Source organism: Schistocerca nitens, chromosome 8 (genome assembly GCF_023898315.1).
Source record: "Schistocerca nitens isolate TAMUIC-IGC-003100 chromosome 8, iqSchNite1.1, whole genome shotgun sequence".
NCBI classification, from domain to species: Eukaryota; Metazoa; Arthropoda; class Insecta; order Orthoptera; family Acrididae; genus Schistocerca; species Schistocerca nitens.
In genome coordinates this window covers 559,643,433-559,665,630 of record NC_064621.1, presented here as the reverse complement: position 1 = coordinate 559,665,630, position 22,198 = coordinate 559,643,433, and the positions used below count along the sequence as shown (strand labels likewise).

The 22,198-nt window shown below is 41.8% G+C and overlaps 1 protein-coding gene across 1 annotated transcript in view; it reads left to right on the top strand.

The window, feature by feature from the left end:
• Positions 1 to 22,198, top strand: part of LOC126198464 (E3 ubiquitin-protein ligase SH3RF1) — a 254,667-nt gene that overhangs the window by 210,814 nt on the left and 21,655 nt on the right. Inside the window, exon 14 of the mRNA XM_049934810.1 lies at positions 12,588 to 12,719. Within this exon, the coding sequence (XP_049790767.1) occupies positions 12,588 to 12,719 (132 nt within the window). The remainder of the gene's footprint in view (positions 1 to 12,587; positions 12,720 to 22,198) is intronic.

The window sequence follows — 22,198 nt, the reverse complement described above, 5'->3', positions numbered from 1 at the left end:
TTGTTGAAGTGATTGTTTGTGAATATTTATCAGTAGTATTTTCAACCAAATTTTTAACCCTAATTCATGTGTATGTGCTCTTTCTAATGAAACAGAAATAAAGAAGATAGAATTGATAATGTTTATCAATATGACATCAAGGTATTTACAAATTTGGTGACATGTATATGTGGTAATAACTCCTAGACTACTCGGAAATAACTGCTGCAGTTTGACCAAACTGATAGTGACCAACTTTTCTGCAGAACTAATAAATACACATTGTTTGTTAAAAAATTGCAGCAGTCATTAATTGGTTGAAAGAATGTCTGAGTCATTTTTTATTGTGAATCTCATCTAGGTATCTCCTTTGTGTTACCAGTAGTTCCAATTTTAAGCTGTCTTTTGGCCAAAACTGTCGTAGAACTCGTTTGATATTCTTCAGGCCCATTCTCAAAGTATCATAAAACCATTAATTTTTTGCATCTTGAGCTTACATTTTGCACATGTTTTATTCCAACAGAAAAACCTGTGCAAAATTTCTTAAAGATCTCAGATACAAAATATTATGGAAAGGGAAGAAGTTGAAGATGTGATGAGAGATGTGGTACTGTGAGCTGTGAGAATAATTTGACAGATCACTATAAGACATAAGTCAAAACAAGACACCTGGAGTAGATGACATATCCTCGGTGTTATTGAGATTTGTGTGCCACATTAAAAGCTTTCGGCAATGTTGACAGAAATATGCTCTTTGATATTCTGAAGTTACTAAGGATAAAATAGAGGAAGCAAAACGTCTAAAAACGGCCAGGTTGCAGTTATGAAGAGATGAAGGTTGTCAAAGGGAGGAAGCAGTTGAGAAGCTTGTAAGACAGGGTTGTAGGCTATCCCCTCCATTGTCAAAGTTGATCAAACAGTAAAGGAAACCAAGAGGAAATTTGAAAAAAAAGGGGTAAGAAATAAATGAAAAAATCACAAAAAATAAGTAGTTCAAAGTTTGCTGATGTCATTATAGTTTTGAGACTGAAAGGATTTGGAAACCCTTTGAGTAAGACGGATTGTGTCGTGAAAAGATGAACATTAACAAATAAGTGAAACAAGGATATGTAGCATGATTTGAAGCAAATTATGCTAAGAAAATTAGAGCAGAAAATGCAACACTGCTGATAGCAAAAGTGAAGATGGTATAAAATGCAGACTGGCTATAGCCACGAAAGTGATTCAGAAAAAGAAATAATTTCACATCTGATATAAATTTAAGTTCAGAAAGTCTTTTATGTTGAGTATTTGTGTGGATTATAGGCTTACATGCAAGTGAAATGTAGACCATAAGCAGTGCAAACAAAATGGGGCAGTAGAAGACTTTGGATTGTGCTACAAAAAGCTGTTGAACAGTAGATGTATAGATTGGATAACTAACGAAGAGCTGCTGAATCAAATTTGGAAGAAAAGAAATTTGTGGCATGACTTGACCTAAGAATAGCTGATAGGCCATAACCTGGAGTGTTTCAAGGAATCTTCATGTTGGTAAGAAGGAAAGTATGGGGGGTAAAAATTGTTGAGGCAAGCAAAGGATTGAATACTGTAAGCAAATTAAAATGGAGGTAGGTGGCAGTAGTTAGTTGCGCAGGATAGACTAACTCGAAAAACTACGGCATATGAGTCTTCAGACTGAATATGATAATGACTAAAACAATGATGACGACAACAACAACTACAACAACAGCATGGGCATCACCAAACAGTAGTGCATACTTGGTAACTGTATTGAATATAAGCACATTGTGTTGCACATAATCACAATGTCTGCAGTCAGAATAAGACTAAGGATGACCAGAATGTGCAGCACAAATATTTTCAGTGGCTGCTAAATATTACCGGTTCATCGTCTGACTTTAAAGCGAGATGATAATATGGCAGAGCACTGTCAGAAAAACTGTTCTGTTAATAAGATTCAAACCAAACATTTTCTACAGCAGATTGTGTCCTGAAATGAAACTGCATGGCAGATGAATGTTATGTGTTGGATTGAGACACAAATCAAAATACTTGTAAAGACATGCGTTTTGCCACAGGTAGTGTCTGAGACTGAATGTAGATTTGATTTGCAGTACTTTTAATAAATCAGTTACATTTATTTAAAAAAATGTGTTAATTGTTCAATTAACTCACATTATATAATGATAAACATTTTATGCTGACCCTCATGTCTTGTGGAAGATTCCCATAGAAATACTAAACAATGAAGAGACATTTTTACACAAAAATAATTATGGTGCAGCAAGATGAGGGAGTAATCAAGAATAGTCATATTAACTCAGGCGATACTGAGAGAATTAGACAAGGCAATAACACTGGCAATGGTAGACAAATTATGTTATTTAGGCAGCAAAATAAAAGGGAAAAGCATATGATATGTAGATTAACAATAGCAAGAAAAGGCTTTCTGAAATAGAGCAATGCCAATTTAAGAGACAGGAACTCTTTCCTGAAAGTATCGGTTTGCAGCCTAGCATTATATGACACTGGAACTTGGACAATTAGAAGTATAAACAAGAAAAGAATAGGAACTTCTGAAATGTATTGCTGTAGAGGAGTACTGAAGATTATATGGGTGGATTGAGTAACTAATGAAGATGTACTGAATGAAATTTGAGAGAGCTGTACTTTGACAAAACTTGGCAAAAAATGGACAGATTGAATAGAAAACGTCCGAGCTTTAAAGGAACAGTAATTTAGTAATGGAGAGAACTGTGGAGAGCAAAATTTGTGGAGGGAAATGACCAAGGCTTGAATACAGTGGGTAGGTTCAAATGGATGTAGGGTGTAGTAGTAACAATATTATCAAAAGGAAAGTTGCTACTCACCATACAGCAGAGATGCTGAGTCGCAGAGAGACGCAACAAAACTATTTGTGATGGTCTTTTTGTTGTGCCTGTCAGCATCTCCACTATATGGTGACTAGTAACTTTCGTTTTAATCCTGAATTTTCCATTGCTTGGGTGTAGTAGTAATTAAGATATGAAAAGACATGCAAAAGATATACTATCAAGGAGAGCAGACTGATGACTACTCTGATAAAAAAGTGGACTGATGATTATGACAAGAAGGAAAATTTACTCAAGAAAATTATGAAATAATGACTAAAAGTCCCTGGCATCACTTACATTCAGGAGATGATTATTGCCATTTCAGCATTTTTAATTTTATTTCTTCCCACTAGTGAGAAAGACCCCCCCATGAACCATGGACCTTGCCGTCGGTGGGCAGGCTTGCGTGCCTCAGCGATACAGATGGCCGTACCGTAGGTGCAACCACAACGGAGGGGTATCTGTTGAGAGGCCAGACAAACATGTGGTTCCTGAAGAGGGGCAGCAGCCTTTTCAGTAGTTGCAGGGGCAACAGTCTGGATGATTGACTGATCTGGCCTTGTAACATTAACCAAAACGGCCTTGCTGTGCTGGTACTGCGAACGGCTGAAAGCAAGGGGAAACTACAGCCGTAATTTTTCCCGAGGACATGCAGCTTTACTGTATGATTAAATGATGATGACGTCCTCTTGGGTAAAATATTCCGGAGGTAAAATAGTCCCCCATTCGGATCTCCGGGCGGGGACTACTCAAGAGGATGTCGTTATCAGGAGAAAGAAAACTGGCATTCTACGGGTCGGAGCGTGGAATGTCAGATCCCTTAATCGGGCAGGTAGGTTAGAATATTTAAAAAGGGAAATGGATAGGTTAAAGTTAGATATAGTGGGAATTAGTGAAGTTCGGTGGCAGGAGGAACAAGACTTTTGGTCAGGTGAATACAGGGTTATAAATACAAAATCAAATAGGGGTAATGCATGAGTAGGTTTAATAATGAATAAAAAAAATAGGAGTGCGGGTTACCTACTACAAGCAGCATAGTGAACGCATTATTGTGGCCAAGATAGACACAAAGCCCATGCCTACTACAGTAGTACAAGTTTATATGCCAACTAGCTCTGCAGATGATGAAGAAATTGAAGAAATGTATGACGAGATAAAAGAAATTATTCAGGTGGTAAAGGGAGACGAAAATTTAATAGTCATGGGTGACTGGAATTCGTCAGTAGGAAAAGGGAGAGAAGGAAACATAGTAGGTGAATATGGATTGGGGGGAAGAAATGGAAGAGGAAGCCGCCTTGTAGAATTTTGCACAGAGCATAACTTAATCATAGCTAACACTTCGTTTAAGAATCATGAAAGAAGGTTGTATACATGGAAGAACCCTGGAGATACTAAAAGGTATCAGATAGATTATATAATGGTAAGACAGAGATTTAGGAACCAGGTTTTAAATTGTAAGACATTTCCAGGGGCAGATGTGGATTCTGACCACAATCTATTGGTTATGAACTGCAGATTGAAACTGAAGAAACTGCAAAAAGGTGGGAATTTAAGGAGATGGGACCTGGAGAAACTGAAAGAACCAGAGGTTGTAGAGAGTTTCAGGGAGAGCATAAGAGAACAATTGACAGGAATGGGGGAAAGAAATACAGTAGAAGAAGAATGGGTAGCTCTGAGGGATGAAGTAGTGAAGGCAGCAGGCGATCAAGTAGGTAAAAAGGTGAGGGCTAATAGAAATCTTTGGGTAACAGAAGAAATATTGAATTTAATTGATGAAAGGAGAACATATAAAAATGCAGTGAATGAAGCAGGCAAAAAGGAATACAAACGTCTCAAAAATGAGATCGACAGGAAGTGCAAAATGGCTAAGCAGGGATGGCTAGAGGACAAATGTAAGGATATAGAGGCTTGTCTCACTAGGGGTAAGATAGATACTGCCTACAGGAAAATTAAAGAGACCTTTGGAGAGAAGAGAACCACTTGTATGAATATCAAGAGCTCAGATGGAAACCCAGTTCTAGCGCAAAGAAGGGAAGGCAGAAAGGTGGAAGGAGTATATAGAGGGTTTATACAAGGGCGATGTACTTGAGGACAATATTATGGAAATGGAAGAGGATGTACACGAAGACGAAATGGGAGATAAGATACTGCGTGAAGAGTTTGACAGAGCACTGAAAGACCTGAGTCGAAACAAGGCCCCGGTAGTAGACAACATTCCATTAGAACTACTGATGGCCTTGGGAGAGCCGGTCATGACAAAACTCTACCATCTGGTGAGCAAGATGTATGAGACAGGCGAAATACCCTCAGACTTCAAGAAGAATATAATAATTCCAATCCCAAAGAAAGCAGGTGTTGACAGATGTGAAAATTACTGAACTATCAGTTTAAAAAGTCACAGCTGCAAAATACTAACGCGAATTCTTTACAGACGAATGGAAAAACTGGTAGAAGCGGACCTCGGGGAAGATCAGTTTGGATTCCGTACAAATGTTGGAACACATGAGGCAATACTAACCTTACGACTTATCTTAGAAGAAAGATTAAGAAAAGGCAAACCTACATTTCTAGCATTTGTAGACTTAGAGAAAGCTTTTGACAATGTTAACTGGAATACTCTCTTTCAAATTCTGAAGGTGGCAGGGGTAAAATACAGGGAGCGAAAGGCTATTTACAATTTGTACAGAAACCAGATGGCAGTTATAAGAGTCGAGGGGCATGAAAGGGAAGCAGAGGTTGGGAAAGGAGTGAGACAGGGTTGTAGCCGCTCCCCGATGTTATTCAATCTGCATATTGAACAAGCAGTAAAGGAAACAAAAGAAAAATTCGGAGTAGGTATTAAAATTCATGGAGAAGAAGTAAAATCTTTGTGGTTTGCCGATGACATTGTAATTCTGTCAGAGACAGCAAAAGACTTGGAAGAGCAGTTGAACGGAATGGACAGTGTCTTGAAAGAAGGATATAAGATGAACATCAACAAAAGCAAAACGAGGATAATGGAATATAGTCAAATTAAATCGGGTGATGCTGAGGGAATTAGATTAGGAAATGAGACACTTAAAGTAGTAAAGGAGTTTTGCTATTTAGGGAGTAACATAACTGATGATGGTCGAAGTAGAGAGGATATAAAATGTAGACTGGCAATGGCAAGGAAATCGTTTCTGAAGAAGAGAAATTTGTTAACATCGGGTATAGATTTAAGTGTCAGGAAGTCGTTTCTGAAACTATTTGTATGGAGTGTAGCCGTGTATGGAAGTGAAACATGGACGATAACCAGTTTGGACAAGAAGAGAATAGAAGCTTTCGAAATGTGGTGTTACAGAAGAATGCTGAGGATAAGGTGGGTAGATCACGTAACTAATGAGGAGGTATTGAATAGGATTGGGGAGAAGAGAAGTTTGTGGCACAACTTGACTAGAAGAAGGGATCGGTTGGTAGGACATGTTTTGAGGCATCAAGGGATCACAAATTTAGCATTGGAGGGCAGTGTGGAGGGTAAAAATCGTAGAGGTAGACCAAGAGATGAATACACTAAGCAGATTCAGAAGGATGTAGGCTGCAGTAGGTACTGGGAGATGAAGAGGCTGGCACAGGATAGAGTAGCATGGAGAGCTGCATCAAACCAGTCTCAGGACTGAAGACCACAACAACAGTGAGAAAGATCAGAGGTGTTGAGACAGTGCACGGAAGTTCTGATAAAAGCAGCAGATAAAGGACAGCACATCTTGTAGACTAGATTTCTTCAGTTATCTTCTGAAAGAACACTCAACATTTTGGTCTCTTATTGTGAACAAACAATTTTCTGCTTGTGTAATACTTCAGTTACACTATTCCATATACCAGTGACAGTATGATGACCTCGTCATGGAAGTGAAACATTGTGACTTTAGGTCAAAAGGCACTTATACTACATAGTGATATTTTTGGACATATTCATCTGTTGTTGCAGTTGTGGGATACCCCTCCATGTTTCATCTGCAAAACTATGGAGATCTACATCTACACTCTGCAAACCACCGTGAGGTGCATGGCAGGGGATACATCTCATTGTATCGGTTATTCGGGTTTCTTTCTGTTCCATTCATGTATGGAGTGCGGGAAGAATGATTGTTTGAATGCCTCTGTACGTAATGTAATTATTCTAATTTATCCTCATGATCCCTATGTGAGCGATACAAAGGGGTTGTAGTATATTCTGAGAGTAATCATTTAAAGCCAGTTCTTGAAACTTTATTAATAGACTTTCTCAGGATACTTTAAGTCTGTCTTCAAGAGTCTTCCTGTCCAGTATCTCTGTGACACTTTCCCATGGATTAAACAAACCTGTGACCGTTTGTGCTACCCTTCTCTGTGTGTGTTCAATATCTCCTGTTAGTCGTATTTGGTACAGGTCCACAAACTTGAGCAATATTCTAGAACCAGTCGCAAGAGTGATTTGTAAGCAATCTCCTTTGTAAACTGACTGCACTTCCCCAGTATCTTACCAATACACCGAAGTCTACCACCTGCTTTACCACGACTCAACCTATGTGATCATTCCATTTCACATTCCTACAAAGTGCTATACCCAGATATTTGTATGAGTTGGTCAATTCCAACAGTGACTCATTGATATTATAGTCATAAGATACTATGTTTTTTGTTTTGTGAAGTGCAAAATTTTATATTTCTAAACATTTAGAGCAAGTGGTCAGTCTCTGCACCACATTGAAATCGTATCAAGATCTGATTGAACATTTATGCAGATTCTTTCAATATTACATCATCTGCAAAAACTCTGATTTTACTATTAATATTATCTACAAGGGCATTAATATACAATATGAACAGCAAGGATCCCAACACACTTCCCTGGGGCACACCCGAAGTTACTTCTACATCTGATGATGACTCTTCATCTGAGATAGCAAGCTGTGTCCTCTCTACCAGAAAGTTCTCAGTCCAGTCACAAATTTCACCTGATAACCCCGCATAATCGTACTTTTCATAATAAGCATAGGTGGTGGTACTAAGTCAAATGCTTTTTGGAAATCTAGAAATACTGCATCTACCTAGCCACCTTGTTCTAAAGCTTTCAGTGTGTTCAGCGAGAAAAGTGCGAGTTGGGTTCCACATGATTGATGTTTTCGAAATCCGTGCTGGTTAGTGTTGAGAAGATCATTCTGTTCAAGATATATCATTATGTCAGAGCTCAGAATGTGTTCTAAGACTCTGCAACAAACCAATTTCAATGATAATGAACGGTAGTTTTGTGGATCACTTCTACAAGGAGGGCCTTTTTCCAAGAAATGGGATGATTTTTTGTTTGGGGGATCTAAGGTAGATTATAATTAGAAGAGGGGCTAACTCGGCCACAAATTCAGTATAGAATCTGAGGAGGATTCCATTGAGGCCTGGAGCTTTGTTCAATCTTAACGATTTCAGCTGCTTCTCAACACCACTGACACTAATACTTATTTCATTCATCTTTTCAATGGTACGGGGATTAAATTGGGGCAATTCTCCTTGGTTTTCCTTGGCAGAGGATGTCTGCCTGCAAAAACAACTCTCAGAGGCATATAGGTAAAACGAACGTAATTTTAGTTTGACAATTTAGGCATCATACAGTTGTTGGAATATTGCCTAATGATACTGCTTGGCAAAGTAAAACTACACTCCTGGAAATGGAAAAAAGAACACATTGACACCGGTGTGTCAGACCCACCATACTTGCTCCGGACACTGCGAGAGGGCTGTACAAGCAATGATCACATGCACGGCACAGCGGACACACCAGGAACCGCGGTGTTGGCCGTCGAATGGCGCTAGCTGCGCAGCATTTGTGCACCGCCGCCGTCAGTGTCAGCCAGTTTGCCGTGGCATACGGAGCTCCATCGCAGTCTTTAACACTGGTAGCATGCCGCGACAGCGTGGACGTGAACCGTATGTGCAGTTGACGGACTTTGAGCGAGGGCGTATAGTGGGCATGCGGGAGGCCGGGTGGACGTACCGCCGAATTGCTCAACACAAGGGGCGTGAGGTCTCCACAGTACATCGATGTTGTCGCCAGTGGTCGGCGGAAGGTGCACGTGCCCGTCGACCTGGGACCGGACCGCAGCGACGCACGGATGCACGCCAAGACCGTAGGATCCTACGCAGTGCCGTAGGGGACCGCACTGCCACTTCCCAGCAAATTAGGGACACTGTTGCTCCTGGGGTATCGGCGAGGACCATTCGCAACCGTCTCCATGAAGCTGGGCTACGGTCCCGCACACCGTTAGGCCGTCTTCTGCTCACGCCCCAACATCGTGCAGCCCGCCTCCAGTGGTGTCGCGACAGGCGTGAATGGAGGGACGAATGGAGACGTGTCGTCTTCAGCGATGAGAGTCGCTTCTGCCTTGGTGCCAATGATGGTCGTATGCGTGTTTGGCGCCGTGCAGGTGAGCGCCACAATCAGGACTGCATACGACCGAGGCACACAGGGCCAACACCCGGCATCATGGTGTGGGGAGCGATCTCCTACACTGGCCATACACCACAGGTGATCGTCGAGGGGACACTGAATAGTGCACGGTACATCCAAACCGTCATCGAACCCATCGTTCTACCATTCCTAGACCGGCAAGGGAACTTGCTGTTCCAACAGGACAATGCACGTCCGCATGTATCCCGTGCCACCCAACGTGCTCTAGAAGGTGTAAGTCAACTACCCTGTTCAGCAAGATCTCCGGATCTGTCCCCCATTGAGCATGTTTGGGACTGGATGAAGCGTCATCTCACGCGGTCTGCACGTCCAGCACGAACGCTGGTCCAACTGAGGCGCCAGGTGGAAATGGCATGGCAAGCCGTTCCACAGGACTACATCCAGCATCTCTACGATCGTCTCCATGGGAGAATAGCAGCCTGCATTGCTGCGAAAGGTGGATATACACTGTACTAGTGCCGACATTGTGCATGCTCTGTTGCCTGTGTCTATTTGCCTGTGGTTCTGTCAGTGGGATCATGTGATGTATCTGACCCCAGGAATGTGTCAATAAAGTTTCCCCTTCCTGGGACAATGAATTCACGGTGTTCTTATTTCAATTTCCAGGAGTGTATGTGTTGGACCAGGACTTGAAAATGGGACCTTTGTCTTTAGTGGGCAAAGTGCTCTACTGATTCTGCTATTCAAGCACGACTCACAAACCACCCTCACAGCTTTACTTGAGTCAGTACCTCAACTTCTACTTTAAAAAAATTCACAGAAGTTCTCCTGCATCCAATGTGGGACTTGCACTTCTGGAAGAAAGTATATTATGGACCTATGGCTTAGCATTAGCTTGTAGGATTGTTTCCAGAATGTAATTTGTGTAATATTTTATCTTTTTTTGTTAATGGTGTTACTTTCTGCTAATAGTTTTGCACATAAATTGAAGATAAGTTGACAGAGCTTATTTTGCAGCAAGACCGGATGTCTTTGGACGTCGTTGTGTGAAAATTTAAGTTTAAAGAAATGATTCACTTGGAAAATAGTGCTGTGCTATGGAAAAAGCTAACAGTTTTAGTAGCCACTATCAAGGATCAGTTGACCAACTTTTCAGTAGGCACTTGAGGTTAGGTATGCTACCCTAAGAATAGGTGTCTGGCTTCCATGTGTCTAAAATTTGAGAAGTACTGGTATAGTGAGATGTGTTGTTAGGTATGCAAAAAAAATAAATAAATAAAAATAAAAAAAATATTTGCGGAGACTATTGCTGATAAATTTCATGTTGGTGGTTGGTACTGTTGGAGTTTCAACATGAGGAGAAAGACCCATCATGTTGAAGAATTCCCATCAGTAATGACAAACAATTGCTGCATTTGGCTGTCAGATTCATGTTAAACGTTTGATACGAGCTTATAAGTGACATATGTGAACAGTTTCTGCATTTCTTGTGTACCATTGTTCTTCAAGCATTTGCAAATCACCCACAGTACAGAGAGCATTTTGCAAGGTGTATTCCTTATGTACTCATGAAAAAAATAGGCGTATATGGATGTGGTGTGGTGCTGTATTTTTTGGAGCATTTTGCTGATAGAGGAGGCACATTCCTGACACACTGTTACTGGTGGGAAAAGTTGGGTTTCTTCTATCATACTCAGTCAAATGCTAGTCAATAAAGTGGTGCAAACACACACACACACACACACACACACACACACACACACCATGCAAATCAACACAGGAGGCCCAACTCAATATCTATTAATAGAATTTCCCTTTTTATCCAGAAGATGTATTGTATGAAACTCTTAAGAAAATTGCAGCGGAGAATTTAGAGTCTGAAGCAACTATATTTTGTCCTTACATCTTACTACCCCTTGTGTAAAAGGAAAATGGAGAAATGTAAATCATCACAGAGAAAGAAAATAACAGTGTGAAAGAAGAATGGAATGAGAAGAACTTTTCGAACTTTGTATATAAGTAAAAAATTAATAGGTCTATTGTTTCGTTTGTTTTGCTTAACAGTTCACATTATTTCTAGTATTAAAATGTATTTGTCATATTTTTATTTCCCTCTTATAAATAAATTTTTGTTTCTAACATAGATAATTCTCTTATTAAATGTATGGGCTACATTTAAAAAAGAAGACTGATTGGACAGGAGAGATCATAAGATTTCTTATATTGTCACAGTCCTGATGTTTCTGTGTGGCTATCAGTAATTTCCTAACAATTTTAGTACAATGGAATCAATATTTGTAAACTTGGCGTGGAATGCAGATATGTGAGTATGCATTTTTTTTATTTAAAAAAGTTGCAGGGTCACAGCTTTTCACTGTGTGGTTCTGAATGTCGTGTCTGTTTTAAAAGTATTTGATGGTGCACCTCAGATGTTGTCAATGTTCCCAACACCAGCATTTCTTTATTTACATGCTCAGTAAGATTTACTGACTGATCACTATTCCTGACTCTCTTCTCTTCGTCATGCACATTTGTATATCCTTTTACAAATGGACAACACTATTGTAGTACTTTTCCTTTGTTCATTGCTGAAGGTCAATAAATACTGACTTTTGATGGATTTCAGTAGTGTTGTACCATTTTCCATTGAGAAAGTGAATTGCTGACAGTAAGGTACATGCAGTTTGTTTATTTACTTTTAACTTTCTTCATAGCCACACAAAGAGAACGAACAGTACTGTAAGAAACTTCAGGTCTTAGGACAGGGAGTTACTGTGTTAGTACAAATTGACCACTGTAGTCAGTCACTTGATTTAGCCAATCAGACCTATAGTATGAGATGCACAGTATAAAATGTAAACACATTATTTTCTTAACAAAAATAGCCAGTGTGTCTGGTCTGGTCCTGTTGAGGAATGTGCAGTCGGCTCAGTTTTACAGTCCATCTCGTTACCCCAAAGCAATTAACATTTAGAGTTAACTCAGAAATACAGAAGTTACATTTCCGTTCCTGCTAATGGATTAATTTTCAAAGAGCATTTGAAATTATGACCAGCAAATTATACCTTTGTGTATCACATACTACGATTTGCCTCCAATCTCACAACATGAGATATTTTCCGAGGAGTATGTTTCGTAGAGCATACTGTTTCTATCCAGGATAATGGTGTGATGACATGTGTTAGTGACTTTTATTTTTAAAAAAGGAAAGAATAATGATTATTAGTATTTTTATTGTTGTTGTCTTGGCATTTCTTACTGATTTGTGAGCACTTTAAGTTTTAGAACGATACTGCGAAACATGGTTTACATTGTTATTTTCCTGTTATTAGGGTGAGTGATCCTGGAACATCTAGTGGAGGTGGCAGCAGTGCTGCCCAGCATCGCAAATCCAACTCGCTTGACGCTGACAGTTGCGATCTCAGCAGGAAAAATAAACAGTTAATGCCACCTGTTAGAGAAAGGTAATATTCAGTATTGAATATCTCTTCCAAATTGAGCACTTGCATGTCTGTCATTGTTCTACAATCCTAAGGAATTTAACAGATGGAATCGGTTATTAATAAATTATGAACAGAATTTCGGACCGGCATTTACCTTCAGGTTTAATGTGTAGTACTTCTGAGACAAGCTTATAAAAGTAAAAAGGACACACTACCTAGTTCACAGAACTGATAGTTCCCTCATTGAGGAGAAAAGAGAGATGTTGGGGAAAGTTATAAAGGAGGGGTAGGCCACTCAGACCAGATGAGAGAAATCCATCTGTAGTGGGGATGAGGGTACAAAAAGATGAAGGGGGATGTGTCACTGGAAGTATGTCAGAGATGGTACATTCATAAGCACTGTGCCATTGTAATTTCAGAGATGAGAAGAGTGAGATGTAAGGGGAAGAGAGTTGTATTGCATAATTAACTGCAACAGACAAATTGGCAGATTGTAAACAAAGGCATTGTGTAGAATGCCTGGAACTTCTTGAAAGGTGTTTAATTTAATTTTAATGTAATAAATTTCCGGCAAAATGTGTAAATGTGTAGGTGTTTTATAAAATGCAAAATGAACACACAAAAAGTATTAAATTACAACAAAATAATTAAATTAGAATAAATCAACAGTTTTACTACTATGCCTTTTGTGCAACCCTGCTGGCATGGTTCACAGATCTGTGTGAAAAGCTTTGTATCATGAAGAGTAGTATTATTATATTTAGCAGACAACTCCTTTTTCATCCTGTTTCCGCCACTATGGCCATTAGAAGAATGGATCTCATACAGTACATTAGAAAAACTCATCATCTGGTACGATAAATTTGATTGCACCACACATTTCTTTCAGTGGTTGTAGTTATCTCTGTGTTCCCTGGACATTAATTACACGGTACTTATTAACTAATGTTGATGAGGTTGCTTATTTCCCAGTCTTAGCCATATTCACATGTCTTATTATTTCCTTATAGCACCATCTGTTACAAAAACACTGTTTCTTTAAGAATAGCTCCTCATTATCTGTGACTCTATAAATCTTTGTTTCATTGCTTATGCATGATCAACCACAAAATATTTACAGTCATCACATGTAGCCTCCATTTTAGTGAAAGTGACACTCTGACACTACTTAACTCTAACTGAAATGAACAGGCTCTGTTACAGCAATTATGTCTGTGAATCTTGTAACTATCAAAATATTTAAATTATCTTCTTTTCATATTTTGTCTCAACGTGACCAGCATTCTACTAAATACTTGAACAAAGTATTAAATAAAATCCATCTCATATCCTGCCTAAAGATTGTTAGTATTCTACAGGGTGAACCATCTAAAACTTACAGTGCAGATATTGCAGAAATGGAAAGTCCTGTTGATACACATTCAAAAGATTGTTTAGAAAGTGTATTTTTTGTGCAAACATACACTTTTTTAAATGGAACAATGCCTGTTGACATTAACAAACCAAAAATTGGATAAATTAGAATGTTAGTGGTGTTTGTTACAGAATTCTATATGAGCATTTTAGTATATATTGTATTTTGAAAAGTTACCACACTGACACTTGTACTTATGGTTGCACACATTAAAGAAAAAGAAATTGTATACACAAGTTATGTGGATTCTGACCAGTAATGAGACAATTGACCATCACAGGTTGTGTTCAAAATTACCACCAGCAGTGGCACTACATACTTCCAGTTTGGTGTGGAACGACTACTACACACATGCTAGCATTTCAATGGAGATGTTTGAGCAGGCTGCAGTAATACATCATTACCTACCATCAGGTACAGCTGTTATGTCCTTGTACACAGCACCTTTCAGGTCTCCCCGCAGGAAAAAGTCTGCAGGTGTCAAATCCGGAGAGCGGGCTGGCCAAAGTACATATCCTCTACATCCAATCCAATGATTTGGAAACAATGCATGAAGACATGCTATAGTACTTCGTGCACTGTGGGCTGGACAGTCATCATGCTAGTACCACAGGTTCTCCCTAGTCCGCAGAGGAATGTCTCCTATTATCCATGGAAGATTGTCTGTTAGGAGGTTGTGATACTTGGGCACATTCGGAGTTCTGTCTGTGAAAAATGGGCCTATGTGCTGGTGGTTCAGTATCCTGCACCACATGTTTACACTCCATGGGGTATCATCAACAGATCAGTAGTTCATGTTTCGACTGTGTGCCTGGCCATGATTGGTAAATGTGACTTCATAATTAAATAAGACATGTGATGCATCTGGAGTATCCTGTGTTAATGCCATGCAGTTGTTAATGGAGAGAGATGTGATATGGATGGAACCTATGCCGATGGAGAATGCGTAGGACATTTGCCTGACGTATGCCACTTCCTCGTGGATGATGTATGAGCAAACGTGTGGATCAACTGCAATAGCAACAAGAACATTAATTTTCGCTCTTTGTCATCAGTTGTTACCTTCTGTTACGTTGTCTAGATGTTACACTACCACTTTCATGTAAATGGTCGAAAATGTTGATAAATAATTTCCAAGATTGATTATTTGACATTTATTGTGGTATGTTTTTGCATGCACAGTACAAGAATGAACTGCATTCTTCCTACACTGCTCATATAAGAGCAGAATTGGTAAATCCCATTGTCCACTTATGACCTGCTGCTTGGGGCTGTCACACACTCACTGACTAGCACATCACAGTGCAGTCAAGGAACACATGGGCACTCTGTAAGCAAACATAACATCATCATACATAGCAACTACGCAGGTTGAATGGCATAAACAAGTATCAATGTGGAAACTTTTCAAAATATGATATCTCATAAATGACTTGCACTAGAATTCTGTAACGAACACCACTGACATTCTAAGTTGCCCTACTTTTACTTTATTAATGCCAATAGGTATTGTCCCATTCAAAAAAATTTGTTTGCTCAAAAAATACTCTTTATAAGTATTATTGCAACCTGTTTCTAGGCTAACAATACAAACCCCTGACTACCAATCCTTTCTGCCAAAACTGCACATGAATAGCACTTCCCATTTCCACAGTATTTGCGGAGCAAGTTTTAGGTGATTAACTTTGTATATACATGGTGTCTCGGCTAGGGTTACACAAAAACATTGGTTTATATTTCAATATATGTTAAGATTTATTCTGTATGTGTCCAACATTGTAAACAGCAGCTCAAATATTTTAATGCATGTTAGTACAGTTCAGTATGAGCATCATTTGTGGTTTCAGCTATTGAAACATTCTTAAGCTGGGTAGGTGTTATCTACAGGAATACTTTGCAAACCTTAAGTGCCTGGAAGAGGGTTCATTGAATCACCTTCTCAATAATTCTCTATTATTCCAATCTCATACAGCGCACAGAAGAAATGAACAGCTATATCGTTCTGTAAGAGTTCTGATTTCCCTTATTTTATTACGGTGATCTTTTCTGCATATGTAGGTCGGCATCAACAAAATATTTTCACATTCGAAGGGGAAAGTTGGTGATTGAAATTTCGTGAGAAGATTCCACTGCGGTGAAAAATGTTTTTGTTTTAATGATGTCAACTCCAAATCCTGTATCATTTCAGTGCCACTCTCTCCTCTGTTTCACAGTAATGCAAAATGTGCTACCCTTCTTTGAACTTTCTCACTATACTCTGTTAATCCTATTTGGTAAAGATCCCACACTGTGCAGCAGTATTCTGAAAGAGGACAGACAAGCTTAGTGTAGGCAGTCTCTTTAGTAGATCTGTTACATTTTCTAAGTGTTCTACCAATAAAACACAGTCTTTGGTTAGCCTTCCCCACAACATTTTCTATGTGTTTCTTCCAATTTAAGTTGTTTGTAATAGTAATTCCTAGGCATTTAATTGAATTTACAGCCTTTATATTTGACTGAGTTATCCTTAACCAAAGTTTAAGAGATTCCTTTTAGCTTTCATGTGGATGACCTCACACTTCTCATTGTTTAGGGTCAATTGCCAATTTTTGCACCATACAGATATCTTTTCTAAATTGTTTTGTGATTTGTTTTGATCTCCTGATGACTTTACTAGCTGATAAATGGCAGCATCATCTGCAAACAACCTGAGATGGCTGCTTAGATTGTCTGCCAAATCGTTTATATAGATAAGGAACAGCAAAGGGCCTGTAACACTACCTTGGGGAATGCCAGAAATCACTTCTGTTTTACTCGATAACTTTTCGTCTATTTCTACAAACAGTGATCTCTCTGACAGGAAATCGTGAATCAAGTCGTATAACTGAGACGATATTCCATAAATAAGCAGTTTCACTACAAGCCTCTTGTGTGGTATAGTGTCTGGACATCTAGAAATACGGAATTAGTTTGAAATCCCTTGTCAATAGCACTCAACACTTTGTGTGAGTAAAGAGCTAGTTACGTTTCACAAGAACAATGTTTTCTAAATCTGTGTTGACTGTGTGTCAGTAGACTATTTTCTTTGAGGTAATTCATAATGTTCTAACACAATGTAAATTCCAGAATCCTGCTGCGTATCATCGTTAATGATATGGGCCTGTAATTTAATGGATTACTTCTACTACCTTTCTTGAGTATTGGTGTGACCTGTGCATCTTTGCAGCCTTTGGCTACAGATATTTTGTCAAGCGAACGTGTTACTTGTGTTTGCAGCTGTTCTCGATTCAAATTCTGGAATATTAACTTTGTCTTCTTTTGTGAAGGCATTTCGGAAGGCTGTGTTTTGGTAACTCTGCTTTGGCAGCACTTTCTTCGATAGTATCTGCATTGCTATTGTGCAGAGAAGGCATGGTTGTGTCTTGCCACAAGCATACTTCACATTCAACAAGAATCCATTTGGATTTTCCACCAGGTTTTGAGACAGTTTTATTGTGTAAACTATTATAAGCATCTCACACTGAAGTTATGACCTCTACTGTGGCGTAGATCCATTGTCGCAAATCTATCAGATCTTGAGCCCTTGTTACGATAAACCCCCATGCACTGAAATCCAGCAGAGTCAGGGCTGAGGGTGCCAGGCAGTGGGACCCCCTTTCGATCAAACTCTCATGAAATGTCCCATGGAGACATGTTGTAAGATCCCCATGATAGTTGGTTGGGTGATCATCCTGCCGGAATATGCCTGTGGAACTGCATATGTCGCCACCATGTCAAGACTGGTGTGGCCTGTCACTGCTGTGCAGGCACAGTGCAACTCAAGTACTGTTCATGAAATCGTATGGATCGCGCCTAGGAGAGTATGTCTCTCCATTGTGTATTTACCTAACAATGTAAAATGTTGAACTCTTTCATTACAAGGACTTGTTTGTGTGTACCTCTAGCCCGGACACCATGTATTTCCTAGGCATTCCATAAAATGCCAGATTTCACCGTTTTCCAGTAATGTATATGAAATAAAAAGTATGATGAACAAGATGTGTGTGAGTGGGGTGGAGGGGGGAGTGTTATCAGAGATGAAATTCAGGAGGTTTTTGGGATGTAAATAAGTGTTGGAGGCTAAGGTCCCACCTCTGGAGTTCACAGAATCTAAAATCAGGTGGAAGGATGCAAGTAGTATAGATCTCTTCTATGCCCATTCATGTGCTCAGTCAGTTTATGGGTAGTAACACCTACATTGATCAGCCAAACCATAAGACCACTGCCCACCCCAATGTTCCATCCAGGGGGCTCACCGCTCTTTGGTGAGTACGTGCTTGGCGACCATGGGTCCCCAGCCCCCGCAGCACCTCTTCTCTATCTGTGCTGCTTGTCTCCTCTTCTCCTGTCCTTCTCCCCTCTCTTGGGGAGATGTCTCGTGCCTCCATGGGCTCTTGAAGCTCATTTGCATTGGTTTGCTTCTAGGAATATTGTATCCTGTACCGCCCTTTCCCTGCGCTGCTCTTTTCCCTGCGCTGCTCTTTTCCCTGCGCTGCTCTTTTCCCTGCGCTGCTCTTTTCCCTGCGCTGCTCTTTTCCCTGCGCGGCTCTTTTCCCTGCGCGGCTCTTTTCCCTGCGCGGCTCTTTTCCCTGCGCGGCTCTTTTCCCTGCGCGGCTCTTTTCCCTGCGCGGCTCTTTTCCCTGCGCGGCTCTTTTCCCTGCGCGGCTCTTTTCCCTGCGCGGCTCTTTTCCCTGCGCGGCTCTTTTCCCTGCGCGGCTCTTTTCCCTGCGCGGCTCTTTTCCCTGCGCGGCTCTTTTCCCTGCGCGGCTCTTTTCCCTGCGCGGCTCTTTTCCCTGCGCGGCTCTTTTCCCTGCGCGGCTCTTTTCCCTGCGCGGCTCTTTTCCCTGCGCGGCTCTTTTCCCTGCGCGGCTCTTTTCCCTGCGCGGCTCTTTTCCCTGCGCGGCTCTTTTCCCTGCGCGGCTCTTTTCCCTGCGCGGCTCTTTTCCCTGCGCGGCTCTTTTCCCTGCGCGGCTCTTTTCCCTGCGCGGCTCTTTTCCCTGCGCGGCTCTTTTCCCTGCGCGGCTCTTTTCCCTGAGCGGCTCTTTTCCCTGCGCGGCTCTTTTCCCTGCGCGGCTCTTTCCCCCTGCGCGGCTCTTTCCCCCTGCGCGGCTCTTTCCCCCTGCGCGGCTCTTTCCCCCTGCGCGGCTCTTTCCCCCTGCGCGGCTCTTTCCCCCTGCGCGGCTCTTTCCCCCTGCGCGGCTCTTTCCCCCTGCGCGGCTCTTTCCCCCTGCGCGGCTCTTTCCCCCTGCTCGGCTCTGTTTTTCCTCTGCTGCGGCATTTGAGGCCATTCTTTCTTTCCTCGTTTCCTTCTTATCTTTTCGTCTCCTCCCTGTGTGTGCACCTGATGGCCAACCACACATTTCATACATAACAGGAGACTGGGTAACGGGTAATTCCCAGCTGCGGGTTGGCATATATGGCCCGCATGTACCCCCGGTACAGGCCAGGCCCAGGGAGGGGTGATTGCCTGAGCTGTTACCTTCCACCTCTGCCGATTGGTCCCTCCGTTTGTCGTTCGGGAAGTGTGACTTAAGGTGAGGACAATCACCTAAGGCGGGGGGGGGGGGGGCTCCCCTTTGGAGGGCCCCTGGTTGGAAGGAGCATGCCATTGGAGTTGCTTGGCAATCATGGGGGACTTCTTCCCAATGACTGACTTTTCTTCTCTTTATCAGAGTGTTTCCCATAAAAGGAAGTGGAATGAGGCTCCTGCCTCAATGTCTCTTCCTGTTGCGTCTCGATATCTAGTAGTCTCACCTTTAGACGACAACCAGACTTTTGCTACTGTTAACCCCTTTGCTATACAGAAAGGCATGGATTGCATTGCTGGCCCTGTGAAGGCATGCTCTCGTCTCCGCAATGGTACTCTGCTTTTGGAAATTGATAGTGCTCTCCAGGCCCAGAAACTACTCAAGGCCCAAATTCTCCACGAATATCCTATAAAAGTGGAGACTCACAGGACACTTAAATCATCCCACGGTGTTTACACACCCGGCTGTTGAATGGTTTGACGGAAGATGAAATAACTAATTATCTATCGGATCAGGGTGTTACTGCTGTTCATAGAGTTATGAAGAAGGAATCTGATGGTTTGGTGCCCACTCGCACATTGTTCCTGACTTTCGATCGGTTAACGCTTCCTACCAAGATAAAGGCAGGCTGTAAAGTCATCTCTGTGTGCCCTCACATTCCCAATATGTTGTGGTGTTATAAATGCCACCAGTTCAATCATACCAGCACATCATGTAAAAACGCAGCCAAATGTGTCACTTGTAGCAGGGATGCACACGAGAGCACCTGTCCAACCCCCCACCCCCCCACCCCCCCCCCCCCCCACCCCCCGCGTTAATTGTCATGGAGACCATGCTGCTGCTTCTCGTTCTTGTCCCATCTATCAAGACGAGCGGGCTGTGCAGGAGATAAGGGCGAAGGAGAAGGTACATTCTCCTGTTGCCCAGAAACTGTTGGCAATCTGTAAACCGAATGTTCCTTCGTCTGGAAGCTACAGCACTGTGTTACCTTTCTCTGTCCCACGAAAAATATGGCTACGCAAACTTGGAACTTACAGTTCAGTTCGATGGTGGCAAAGTCGCCTCACTTTCAAGCTGACAATCCGTCTCCCGCTTCCTGGGCTGTAGATTTTGCTACCCGTTCTTCGCCCTCACCAGCGAAGACGGTTGAAAAAGTATTATTCCCGGGAAGATGTCTTGCGCACGTTGAATTTGCCGCCATCTGGCTCTTCTGCCAATCGCCAAAAGCCAAAACAATCATTCAAAGGCAAACAGTCTTCCCCCTCTCTGACTCGTTGGTCCTCTTCGACTCATCGGTCCTTTTCAACTGACTGACACTGGGGAAGCTCCATTGATCCCACTGAGTTGATGGACGAAGATCCTCCACCTGTGGATTCCAGTGGCCATCCTCCCACGACGGTGCACCCTAAGTGGCCATCGAGGTGAGTGTTTCTTCTTCATTCCTCGGTGTTCCTAAATTTTATGGCCCTTTTACAATGGAATATCTGTGGCCTTCGGTCTAACAGGGAGGACATCCAGTTGCTCCTGCGATCACAATGTCTGCTTGTAGTCTGTCTGCAAGAAACCAAGCTACATCCTCAAGACTATTTTGCTCTTTCCCATTTTACTTCGCTACGGACGGACCTTCCCCTTATGGCGGGGATTCTTGCTCACGGTGGGGTCATGCTGCTTCTACGAGATGATGTTTGTCATCATCCTATCCTCTTGCACACCCACCTGCAAGCAGTTGCTGCCCATGTTTTCCTTCCCGAATTTACCTTTTCCCTCTGACCCTTTTATATCCCTTCATCTTCTGCTGTCACTAGGGCGGACCTGATGCTGCTTGTTGCTCAGCTTCCTCCACGTTTTCTGCTCCTCAGTGACACCAGTGCCCATCATCATCTTTGGGGCTCGCCTGTCGCCTGCCCGAGAGGTTCTCTTTTGGCGGATCTCCTTAATCATCTTAATCTTGTGTGCCTTAATAACAGCAAAACCACATTTCTCTCCGATTCCATGCATAGTCCCTCAATGTCCTTCGTGTATTGAGTAGTACCTCTTGGGGAGCTGACCTATCACTGCAAATTTCTCGAACTTCACTCACAACTTGCCGATAGTATATTTTTGTACACTGATGGTTCCAAGTCCGCCCAGTGTTGGCTGTCCTTTTATCGTTGGGGCTGATAAGTTTCAATACCGACTTCTCGACCAGTGCACAGTTTTTACAGCAGAGCTTATTGCCCTCTATCAGGCTGTTCACTACGTCCGGAGGCATCAGCTTACTCGCTGTGCGATATGCTCTGACTCCCTCAGTGCCCTTCAGTGTCTGGATGATCCCGATCCAGTCCACCCCGTCGTTCGACGTATCCAGGACTGCCTCAATTTGTTCCCAGATGGGGGAGCCCAAGTGATGTTCATGTGGGTTCCTGGCCATGTTGGTGTGCCTGGGAATGACAGTGCTGATGCTATAGCCAAGGCCGCTGTCCATCTTGGTCGGCCCACCTATTACTCTGTTCCCTCCCAAGATATTATCCTTTTCTCTATCAGCGTATCACATCACTTTG